Source organism: Rhopilema esculentum, chromosome 15, assembly GCF_057945365.1.
Source record: "Rhopilema esculentum isolate cy_ngs chromosome 15, ASM5794536v1, whole genome shotgun sequence".
NCBI classification, from domain to species: Eukaryota; Metazoa; Cnidaria; class Scyphozoa; order Rhizostomeae; family Rhizostomatidae; genus Rhopilema; species Rhopilema esculentum.
In genome coordinates, this window is record NC_142829.1 from 10,731,162 (window position 1) to 10,743,206 (window position 12,045).

Consider the following 12,045-nt stretch of genomic DNA (forward strand, 5'->3'; position numbering starts at 1 on the left):
GGCATCACAACTTAATTCTTTGACTCTGCATGTCGATTTTTTGCTAAAAAATTCTCAGGCCCTTTCTTTTGCAACCTTCTTTCATCATGTGAAACGTGTGTTACGCTGACACTGTGGTCCACAATCCATTCTTTTCCTTACCACAGGGTCTTTTTGCTTTTCATGTTTCCCAGAAGAAATTTATGCGATATGCGCTGTCAGTGTATGCTTCATTTTGGCCTCCTTATTTCTTTGACCTCGATTTAAACACACCTTGATCACGTTTTTCAAGGTTTTGACTGGTAGTTGCAAGTCACATGACAAAATAATTAGTTGTTACGCTTGGCTACTTGCTTTCTTGATATATTTAGGTCGAGATTTTCTATTTGTCAATAGGTCAATGCAATGGTTTATCAGCTGCCAAAATTTCATGTTATGAAATTTCTTAATCGCAACACAGATAGCTAATGCTTAGAATTTTCCCTTCGTTCTAGAAGTGTTCAAAATCCTCTAAAAAAAACCTTCTTCCCTCTACATTTTCCAGGATATCAATCCAAGTTTAATCCTCTTCATTGATAGATTAATTTGTTCAAGGAGAGCTCTGAAAGTTGCTTCATCACTGGTTTAACCATGTTTGTTTAATATTTCTCTTGCTATTTCACTGACTTGTATTTTAAGGTATATTAGAAAACTGTCTTATACACGACAAAAAGATCGTTGATTACGAGTTGCGCTATCTGGTAAAATTTTCAACAAAACAGTAGGTTTGTAGCTACCGTTTTGGTATTGATCTCGTAAATTCAATAAAACGATGCTTTTACGTTTACACAAATGCTCCAGATAAAAATCAGAAATGCAAGCAAGTTTTTCCAGCAGCATGCGGTCTCGTCCTTACATTTGTTTTTTTACTTCTCAAGCTTTTTATTTGGAAAGACTACAACATTTTTTTCTCATGATTTAGTGCTTGAATTTTCTGTCAGAGAACTTGTTTCTACTTTTAGAAAAATTTGAATGGTTCAGCTACTATCTCTCGGGAAATGGAGGATGTTTCAGCAGAAGTGACTCAAACGAGTGAACATCGCCAGGTGCGCAAAGTGACTTCTGGCCACAGACCTAATTTTACTCTTTCAAATGAGTTTATTTTGCACGGCTGGTGCTCTCGTGCTTGCATTTTGACTTCATTTTGCATTTTTTTAGGTCTATGAATAGTTTTAAGAACATGTTGATATATTTTTAGGCCATAGCTACAAAGGAATTTATTCAGAAGACTGTCTTAATACCCGTAATAGGGCGAATAATTGCAATAAACGAAGGTAACAGGTAGCCACTGAACTGCGTAAGTATTTAAAAATTCATCACCCTCTGGTTTTTCCACAAGTACAGAAATGATCAAAGTTGCTCTAGCTGTTTATGAAAGTTCCTTTGATTCAACTGTTTTATAGGGTTATGTTAATTAACTTATGAACGATTCGTGAAAGCAGAGCTGTTTGATAAGAACATTTGGGACTGAGATCAAGATCTGAAGTTATCTAGGCATTTTTGGTGACCTGGGCAATGGCAGAGAGCGTCAGCCGTCGATTGAATGAGTATTTACGTAACGGACAGGCTGGCGAAGGCACGGGTCAGTCTCACCAAGGATACGACAACAGCCAAGATGGAATAGCACTAGGGAGAACACCCGAATGGGACGCACAGAGGTATAGAACAAGAGACAGAAGATCAAGTGTAACGAGGTAAAATTACGAAATATTTATCCATTTGTTTATCTAAGTGAGTGAAACACAAACATCCCTGTGCGTTTCGGAGTTTAGGCAATATACGGGGTTCTCTAGACTGACTCCGAATGCTGAAAGCGGTTCAGTGTGCAGGAAGCTTAAGCTAAAAAAATAATTGTATGTTTACAATCTTGAGTGGCCTAATGCCATTCAATTCGAGCTTGAAATGATCTTTGCCGAACTCACATCGGCCGGTACCTGCTTATTGAACAGAGCGCATCGTCGAATGTTTCTTAGAATTTGAGAAAGGAAGGTCGATTGCCTTTGATTTTATAGAAGCTGATGGAGCAATCGCCAGCGTCTGTAATCAGTATCATGTTTACAGATTTGGTCAAGAGAACAGCGATTTATTTCAAGTTTCAAAACAACTATCGTCTTATTAATTATTCATTGGCCAAAAAGGCAACTTGATGTTTTACAAACCACTGAAAACCTCCAGCTCTTAGATTTCGCTCTTTCTTGCGTTTCGATGGTGTAAATTCATTATGTAGGCTTAAGGCAATTCTGTTTACAACCAGCAACTGAAATTTTCTTGCTTTATCAACTTATTAAACGTTTTCGAAAAGTTTCTTAACTTAGTTAAAATGAACTTTCATAGAATCAATATTGCAAGTGTATCTAACAAACACTGGCCCCGACGTTCAAAGTTTTGTGTATTATATTTAAGACAAGAAGACCAAAAAATTAAATTTCTAGGATACCTTCTCACATCTTGATATAAACAGGGGGGCAGTGTGTCGATTGCCTTTGTTTCTCGCGGAATCTTTTTACCCTTAGCAACTCTTACTTTATATTTGTCTCATTTTATATTTGTTTGTTAATATTAAAGATGATTCAAATGGTGAGAGAAGCTTTATAATTAGGGTAAAAATTAGTTACAGTAGCTTTTAAAGTTCCTGCTTCCATCAAAGTGATTGTATCTTAATGAAAATTATCAATTCACTCTTTGATCAACAAGTTATAGATTGTAGTGTGAAGAAAGTTTTATCTCGTTGCTTTTAGCATACTGTATTGGCAACTGATGTCTGCTTCAAATCATTTAAGTATGTTAGAGAGCTAAGTTCTCAAATAAGACAATTTTAACTAGCAAATATTTCAAAAGTGAAAAGGCTCAATCGAATTCTAAAACGACTTATATATTTATTCACTTATGTTTACTCATTTATGTAGCACAAAAATGCATTGCAGATGTATCTTGCCTATTTTGCTTTCTTATAAAATTCTAATTAGTTTTGCACTTTGCCACAAGTAATTTATTGCTGACATATTTTCCAGCTTTGCTGATTTGTATGAAAGAGCAGTGAAGAACTTGCTCAACATCAGGCCATTATTCGACTCTTCCTTGGAAATCTTTGGGCCAAAGGCAAATGAAACCGCTGCCCACTCACACCCTTCCATTCCAATACAAACAAGGCAATATGTTTCAGAGAGAGGCCAACTGAGAGAAACGAGGGACACAGAGAGCAAAACTAATGACAAACAAAACCAGCGGTCTGCTGAAATTGCTCATGCCCCTGGCGACTACCTGTATCGAGAGAACGAACATTCCAGCAACGGCTTTTTTGAACATGTCCTAGCAGAACATGCACGTCATAACAGGCATACTTTCCCTTATCTACCGCAAAGGCGTGGCCTTGTAGTTAAGCAAAGCGATACTACAACTCAGGTTAACAATAGATGTGAAACGAACAGCGTTGCATACAAGGGTGCTGGACAGAACAACCGTCAGAAAGAAAATTTCGAACAGCAGTTTCATTGGCAACATAATAATGAACAACGCCATCGACCAAGTATGTTTGACGATCTTAGATACCATGCTCGCTTGGTGCTGTCCGCTGAGGTAAATGCGCGGAAATCAGACACAGAGCAAGACGTTAAAATGACAGTGGAAGGAAATGGCCTCGTAAGTAATATTAAAGTGGAAGAAAGCAATACTGAAAACGAGGTTAGCTCGGCTACTGACACAAAAATGACTGAAAAAGAACAAATGGATTTGATTAGAGAGCGGATAATAAAAGAAAATCAAAAGTTAAAGTATAGACCTTACAGTTTACGGAGTAAAAGAAATGATATAAAGAAGAACAATAAAAGGTTAAAAAAGAAAAAGATAAAAAAGAAAAATCCTGTTAAGAATTTTTGGAAACCTACTACTCCACAAGAACTGTTTCTTGCACAGTTTGGTTTAATGAAGAAAATGCTGGAGACACCTAAACAAACGGAGAAAAATGGAAGATCAGCAATATGATATGTTTCGTGCATAAGTTGCAGTACTTGGAAAGAAGGTGGCAGTATGACACTTTGAAGCAAGTACCAAGGTCCATTTTTATCTACGCAATGGTAGTGGTTCAGTGTTGAATGTTAAAACAGTTTTAATACCTTATTTTGAATCAAGTAAATGATATCCTCTAAGTTTCAAATCACTACAATGATTGTTTTTAGACTACTAGTTCTGTACATTCGTCAATTATCAAACGTGAAATGAGTTTTCTATCAATCCTCGTCGGCATTTAGCTGAATTTGCTTCAATTTTAACAAGTTGACGTCAAAATGCTGAGCTAAACTTATTATCAGCTGGGATCAGCAACACCAGGTACCCATAGGCTAGGCCCTGTTACTTACGATTATTCATAGGTTGATTTTGGTCCGACTAAATCTAAAAAGTGGTCTTAACACATATCCCTTTCTTTACAATGGCTGCTAGGAAACGTGTAATTATTTTTTAGATAGAAGCAGCAGAGTGTAGGGAATAGTTAGGATGGTGGTTACAAACGTTAGGCTCTCAGACGATAAATTTTCCCACCTAACGACGTACGCAAAATTTGACCTATTTTGAGTTGTTGTATTTATTTCATTTGACGAGGAAATTCTCCCAAAATGGCCAAAGTCCAAGATAAAATGCTTCTACCTACAACTAAAGAGAGCGATTATCATTCATTCACCAAAAAAAAAATTGTTTATGTTTTCTGAATTTTGCAAACTTAGATAAATACTCATGCTTATTGTGTTATTAATTGAGATTTTCAAATTAAATACCTTGACAATTTATAGTTATGATTTCCCTGCGATTAATGCTTTATCCCCTTGCTCATCTAGCCTCCAAAATGTGGCTTTTTGCTAGAAAAAGAACCAGGGGCAGAGAGGAATTTAGGTGTTTCACTAAATTGTAATATTTCCTTGGAAGCTCCATCGGTTTCTCTAGGCGTTTTAAGAAGATTCAATGACAGCATTTACATGTAAAACTTTGAGAGAAAAAAGGGTTAATTCTGCCATTTCTAATTTGAAAGTAGCAGCAAAAATTGTGTTCTTAGTTTTGTCTGCAAATAACAACCAGAATGCTTGACCTCTCAAAAAATACATTAGTTTTTGTGGTTCAAATTTTTGATACAGAGTAAATTTGTTAATCTTTTGATGCACTACGAAGCATATAAGGCGTGATCGATAAGAATTCGATTTGTCTGTAACTGTTGCTAGATAAAACTTGTTTCTTTAATGCTTTCGCCGCTGTATCTTGTGAGCCTTGTACCTTGTGGGCCTTGGACAATATTTGACGGCCCCCTACCCTTAGAAAAAAACCCGGTTCCCTTGCATATTATATATCCGCTTAGTGTGGAGCTAACGCAGTTCTGTCGATTGCATGCCAACAATTAATGGGTCAGGCTTCTCTAAATAACACAAGAGCACAGACTTTGATAAAATATGTTACTGTAATATATAAGTGCTATTCATGTGAGGCTCAAGTTTTTAGTTTTTAAGTAGAAAAAGCTTTATTCAGGTTCTAGACAATACTTGTCTTGATAACAAAATAATTTGAAACATATTGTTAAGGATCTGATTTAAGCATTAGACTTAGATAATCTAAGTTCAAGATCTCCATGGCATGATAAGCTATATTTCTTACGACCTTAAAAAGGCAAAAAACTTCCGCTATCTAACATAAAAGATATGTAGTAAGATCTCAAGCTCAGAGAAGCAACAAAACACGAGCCTCCTGTGTCTTTAAAGAATGAAAATGAGCCTCAACAACCAGCAGCAGCCTTAACAAATTCCAAGGCAGTCCCTTTCATGAGGGGGGGGGGGGGGGCTACTTCGAAATTGTTGGTTTCAACTTAGAAATGTCAAAGGTCGATTGGTTTCATTTACTAGTTTATCACCAACAAAAATAGATTGTCGGGAAGAAACTCCTACTTTCAAAGGCCGCTTCCCAGGCCAAAAATTTCAAATACCTTTGGCTAGACCTTGGCTTGATCAAAATTGCAAAAGAGTTAAGCCTTGGCTAGAAAAAGGTTCTAAAAAGGATACCCTTGCTCACGGCACACCCACAGAGACCTTTACTATTGAAAAATCCCAACACCCTGTGGTCCCTTTTTAAAACTTGGGCATTTTTAAAGTTTAGTGAAAAAGTACTGCTTCCACTAGAGTGTTTTACTTACAAGACACATTTTAGGGGGACAAGAGCTGGAGCGGTCATAACAAGAAAATATTATAGAATAACTAGCATCTTGAAATTAAAAAAGCTTTAGAAAGCTTAAGTTAGTTTAATAATAGGATGCGGGGCGATTCACCTATACAAAATGAGCATACACATCAACACAAGTTTGGCCGTCATTCTCGCGTTCATCTTTATTAATCAGGTCTTCGCCGTACCAAGCAAACAACTTGAAATCCTGGTTGACGTAGAGTGGATCATTCATGCGGTTGAATATGAGCTCGGATGATGCACCATCGAAGAGACTGGACGAATACCAAGGGAGTTGAACATTGCCAGGGGGGTCGCTACCAGTGCGATTAAACAAGATCCTCTTGTGCAAGTCTGTGATAAAAATCCCAAGTGGCTTTAGCAAATCTCTATTGCAGCCCCAGAAGTTTTCATAGTGACGATAAAGCTTGTTGCAAGTGACCCTGCCATAAATATGCACCAGTTTGATACCTCCAATGAAGCCGTCGTACGGACTTTGAAATCTCCCTGGTGTTTCATATTTAGGATGTACACAAACTGGGTCTTCGTTAAGACGAGTCCAGTAGTCTGAAAAATTAATTATGCCATACAAAACTTTATTTGAAAATGTAGCCAACAACATTTTTTGGTACTGCAGGGACGCCGGAGCAATGTTTGGAATGGGAGGGGGGAGGGGGCTCTAACTTTTAGGAAGTTTTCTCGAATTATATTTGATGCCATTACCTGCTCAGCTCAGCTAAAAAGTGAGGGGGCGTGCCTGCACTACTATGATGCTACAGTTAATGCAAATTCCTGACTTCTAGTCGAAAATTCGATTCGTTATTTTCTAAGAAAATGCAGTTGATGTCCCTACTTTAGTCAATGAGAATCAATTTGGCAATCCATTTCGAAACGGGAATGCAAGAATTATCCTAAAAATCATTAAGAAGCATTAAGCCACCAGGCTTCAAAGAAATATCTGCTTATTTTTCTGTAATCTTAATTGAAAACCCTTAGTAACCACCCCGGAAGAAATTTTCAAATCAAAATTTTCGGGGATAAGAAAAATCGCAAATTGCCGAAAATTGATAACATAAGTTTTCGATGCAGTCACAAAAATATTTATGGGAAAACAAAACAAAAAGGCTGGGAAAGTTTAAATCAAACCTGGCGGTAGCGGGAAAAAATTTTAGCGAGGTCATTACAAAGGCAAGTTAAGTACTAACACTTAGAGGTTTCTTCGACCCCACCTTCCATTAAAGAAAATGACTTTAAAGACATACCAGGTTTAGCAGCTGCCATTCCAGTCCTCATTGCTTTTATTCGGTTATTGGCTGCAATACAGTGAGCATTGCTGACAGATTCAACGACTGATATATGTAGCAATACAGAGATGTGCAGCAATAGAAACCAGACGCAATAAGTCCACCCCGTGATCCTGAAAACGCAGCGATACATACCATTACGACAGTCAATAATAATCTTTTTAAAAATGAATAAAGGAGGGGGGGGTTGCAATAGGAGAATAAACTATGAGCAGGTAGTCAGACTTTAAGAAATGTTTACAATCTGAATAGCGATGGGACGAGAAATCTACAAACGTTCATCTTTGCAGACAGCCACGTAGTTGCAGGGGGCATGGGGGCCAGTGCCCCTCCAAATGAAAATTTCGATAAAAACTTGCCTCCTCTGGCTACAGTTACTCCAAATAACTATTCGACATAATTATAATTTTGCAAGACAATTGCTTTTTAAAGGGCTCCTTAGATTTATACACTTGCAAATTTGTCAATGTTTCAAAATATTTGATATTCAAATTGTGACGATTACAGCTGGGGAGCAGAGAGAAGTGGCCTAGCTTCCTGTTTACATAGTCACTATCTAGCTATCTAAATGAACCATGCTATCTAGGGTTGTAGCTCTAGCCCTTTTGGAAAGAGAGCTCCCAATTATGGCCTCTTCGGAAAAAGAAAAAGTCAGTCGAGTTTTGAAGCAGTGCTTGTGCTTCTGTGTGCAGATTGATGGCAGCGCTGACAAACAGAAAGATGATTACAGCAGAGGAAGAAGGTGTGAAGACAGTGTATTTTGGTATCGCAAGCAGTGAGCTTGGTGGTGCAGATTGTCTTCTTGACTTTGGTACAGTGTATGGATGATCTTCGTCATGGTACAGAAATATTTGTTAAGATGACAATAGATGGAGAGGCTGCAAATACTGTTAAAAAGAAAGGACTGTAGGAACGCCCTCTTTTTTCGCCCGTCTTCTCGAAAAACAAAGCTACTTCTTAGAGAGAATGATAAGTGTCATGCATTTTCCATGAACTTTGAAGACTGATTTGCAGAGCATACCCTGAATGTCCTAAAAGCAGTTCTTCACAACCTAGCAGCAGCAGAAAGCGTCTGGCCAAAGAAGTGCGATGAAACAAATCCAACAGAAAAAACTAAAAAAAGGTGGCTCAAGGATTTCTTAGAAAATGGGGAAAAATTCACAGCAGGTTTTACACATATATTATGATATTTGCACTATCTTCAAAATATTGCAGTCAAAAGTCAAATTTGATATTCTCAGACATAATCAATAGAAAAGATGGTGCTGTTGAAAATGTGAAAATAATGGAAGATTTTCCTGTTCTTGGAGGGAAAGAAGAAGAGTACCAAGAAGAATGCAGAGCTGCCTAAAATGTTGATCAGGCTAATGTTCGCCAAACTGCACGCGCCAATAGATTTATGTCACCCAAAAGTCATGACAAAGGTGCAATGAGAGAAGAAAAAGTGCAATCTTGAACATAGGATGAAAGTGGAAGAAGATGATACAATCAGTAATTTGATTGCAATTTTAAAAGTAAACTCTCCCAAAGAGTTCATGGAATCTAGAAGGACCTTGCTTCCCAAATCTTAGGAGAAAATCAAATTAGTCTGTTTACATGTGATGTCTGTCAATCTTGGAGCAATTTAAAGCAAATCAACCACATTGCCGTCAGTTATGCTGGATCAAGCTATGCCCTCAAGCTCAGGAAGATGACACAGGCAGGTTCCGGCCTCCTGAAAGTGTTTCTTGCTTGCCCGATAAAACCTGTGAAACTACCAAGTTCCAGATGTCGTTTATGCCATAACGTTCTAGCTAATTCTGCATAGAATTTTCCGGTTCACAGTCAATCTATTTGATTCTCAGTAAATGGAAATTTTTGGAGTAATGTAGTTGATATCTTCAAATGCTCTCTAGCAACTTAAAAATAACTGATGATCCACTTGAATGACTATTTTCAAGAATCTGAAAAATGTCTATTTACATTTGAAAAGTGTTAATACATTTTCGATATTGATCATAATATTTGTTTGCGTTCAAGACTCTTTTAAAGATGAAGCAAACGGAGATATATAATATGATGTCGACACGCAGTTGTGAAAATCAATCTGAAATTGGTTAATTCTAAATTGAGAGAATACTTCTTGCAAATTGCCCGGAACAACTGAATAGAAATTGAATGAAACTTTTATGCGCGAAATTAGAATTTACACACCTCAACATTGCGTTCAAATTATTTGAGCTTCCACTATTAAACGTATGTCATCAAGCAAGAATATTGGTAATCTTTTGGCCTACGCAAGTAGCAAGGCCTAAACACTGGTCAGCTGCCTCAGTGGTTCTGCCCAAGGTTAATCTCCACAAGCCACAGGAGAAAATTGAGTCCACTGTGTTCACCGCGACTTTGAAATACACCTAACAACATGGTCATGCTGCTAAAGAACAGGCTATGAATAAAAAAAACTTGTTCTTGCATTCAGAATTCAGTGAAGAAGAAATCGCTTTATTTCTATCAACGTTGCAATCGGCAAAGGAAGTTGACGAGTAAAAGTTTATTGTGAAGCAAAATGGCACGCTACAACAAAGCAAGTTACAAGAACAAGTAAAAGAATGGCCTCCCAGGCTAAAGCCAACGGGCAACAAGAGAGAAACGCTAAAAAATGATCATCTGCAATTTAAAAATGGCCTGATCATCGCATATCACAAAAAGATAGTCGCCGAATAACCTATTGGTAACAGCCTAGAACAGTAACACGAGCATCGTCGTCAGTAAATTTTGTCTGAATATTCAACTAAAATTGAGATAGAGCTTGATTAAATAAAGTTCAATCACTTTTGATATTTGACAGGGTACGCCTTTTTGGTGCCCCTTGGGTTTTGTTTTGGCACAGATTACAGATAGCATGATTGAAGAGTTTCTGTTCATTGTAGCCGTGGGCGAGTAGGCGTTCCATTGTGTCTTTATACAGCCAAATCAACAAGCGTGCAAATGTGTATAAACTTTATGTTGGCATAGTTTTTTCTTCACATGATACAAGACAACCTGAAGTTGGGCTGTGGAGAGTAAAGGTTTTTCTTGCGACCCTGCATGCCCAACCCATGTCAAAGTATTTTCAGATTTCTATATGCTTGTTAACTTTTTACCTCTTTTCTTCGTGCAGTAGTTAATGGCCGAATGGCTTGCGACTTTTGCATGAACAAGGTAACGTTTCTTATTCGGCGGAAGATGGCCATTGTTTTTTCTTCTTAACCCCCTAAAAACGGTTTAGGTTTTATTTATGGCCGTCTCTGCAATTGACGCACCGACAGCCCAAAACAAACGATTGACGCACCGACGGTCCAAATTATTTGCTAAAATGTCATCCAAATTTTCGCTTTATCTGTCAACAGATTGGACGATTTCATCCTATCTAACTGGTCCAAATATTTTTTTCTCTTTGTCCAAATATTTTTTTCTCTTTTTTCCTATAAAATCTTGGTTATTTTCTTAATATAACAAAAAGGTCTCGAATAACGTCCACTTTTCCGATGTTTTCTCATAACAAGATGATGTTTGTTGGCACTTAAAGCCTTGTACAAACTATGTTTTGTTTATATTGATCTTCCGGGAGGGCGTGATTGCAAAAACTCTGCTCTTCCAATTCCATTCATTTCATAAAATGAGAGGTAATGTAAAAGGTTGTATATTGTCTAGAGTTTTTGGAAAGACATTTGATAATTTTACAGTGCTTGAAAGATTCATTGGGCTCGTTGTGAAGAGCATTCTTCTCTTCTTTCGAAAGGGTGCCATGTCAGTTCGTATAAGATATAATCATGATACTCCTTCAGTGACAAAAAGTAGTATCTAAATAAATAAAAGTATTTACATACAAAAAACAAAGCAAATATAAAAACTGGCTTACTAGCAGGTCATGTTTGGGGATAAATTATTTCCATATTGATTTTCCATTATTGGCCCAAGAGGTAGGTTTTCATTCTTTGTTTGAAAAGGCGAGTAAATTCCATATTTCTTATGTCGTTTGGGATATCATTCCAGACTTTTGCACCGACGTACGAAAAACTTTTGTTAAGATTTCCAAACGAGGTGTCGGTATTTGCAGATCTTTGATTCTACGAGTTTCATATTTTGAGATTTGATTCTCCTCGTACCTTTATGGCTTGGTCAAATGTGATCAATTTAAACCTTCTCAACGTTTAGTAGTGCGGATGGTTTTGTGGATCATTTTGTTTTTGTGGAAATTTAGTATTTTCTTTACAAAAGTGACTTGCCACTTAATAATACGATAAATATTAATTAATTTGGTTCGTTTCACTTCTCCTTTTTACCCATAGCACAAGTTTGAGATGTTTCCGACATAACAACGATTTTTCCGAAAATCTGTCAAATTTTGAAAACAGAGGGGGCCATGCCCACTGCCCCCTCCCTCCACGCTTCTAATGCTATGTGAAATTTTTCAAAATGACTTAATCTTCAACATATAGCAGTGTCAGATATGCTGACGCTCATCAGATCTATTATTCCAGGGAGAGCAGTGAGGATGTTGAGGTACAAT

At 37.3% G+C, this 12,045-nt stretch overlaps 2 protein-coding genes across 2 annotated transcripts; one reads left to right on the forward strand and one right to left on the reverse strand.

Moving 5' to 3' along the window:
- Nucleotides 1-1,037: 1,037 nt before the first annotated feature.
- LOC135685838 (uncharacterized) lies at nt 1,038-5,090 on the forward strand. Its single transcript, XM_065201924.2, has 2 exons — nt 1,038-1,712; nt 3,030-5,090. The coding sequence occupies exons 1-2, from the start codon at nt 1,534-1,536 to the stop codon at nt 3,997-3,999; spliced, it is 1,149 nt and encodes a 382-aa protein (XP_065057996.2). The 5' UTR covers nt 1,038-1,533; the 3' UTR covers nt 4,000-5,090.
- Nucleotides 5,091-6,210: 1,120 nt separating this feature from the next.
- LOC135685842 (uncharacterized) lies at nt 6,211-9,871 on the reverse strand. The gene is made up of 3 exons (XM_065201927.2): nt 9,708-9,871; nt 7,473-7,627; nt 6,211-6,777 (listed from the first exon to the last, which is right to left on the reverse strand). Exons 1-3 carry the CDS (start codon nt 9,713-9,715, stop codon nt 6,317-6,319), a joined length of 624 nt encoding a protein of 207 aa, XP_065057999.1. The 5' UTR covers nt 9,716-9,871; the 3' UTR covers nt 6,211-6,316.
- Nucleotides 9,872-12,045: the final 2,174 nt, after the last annotated feature.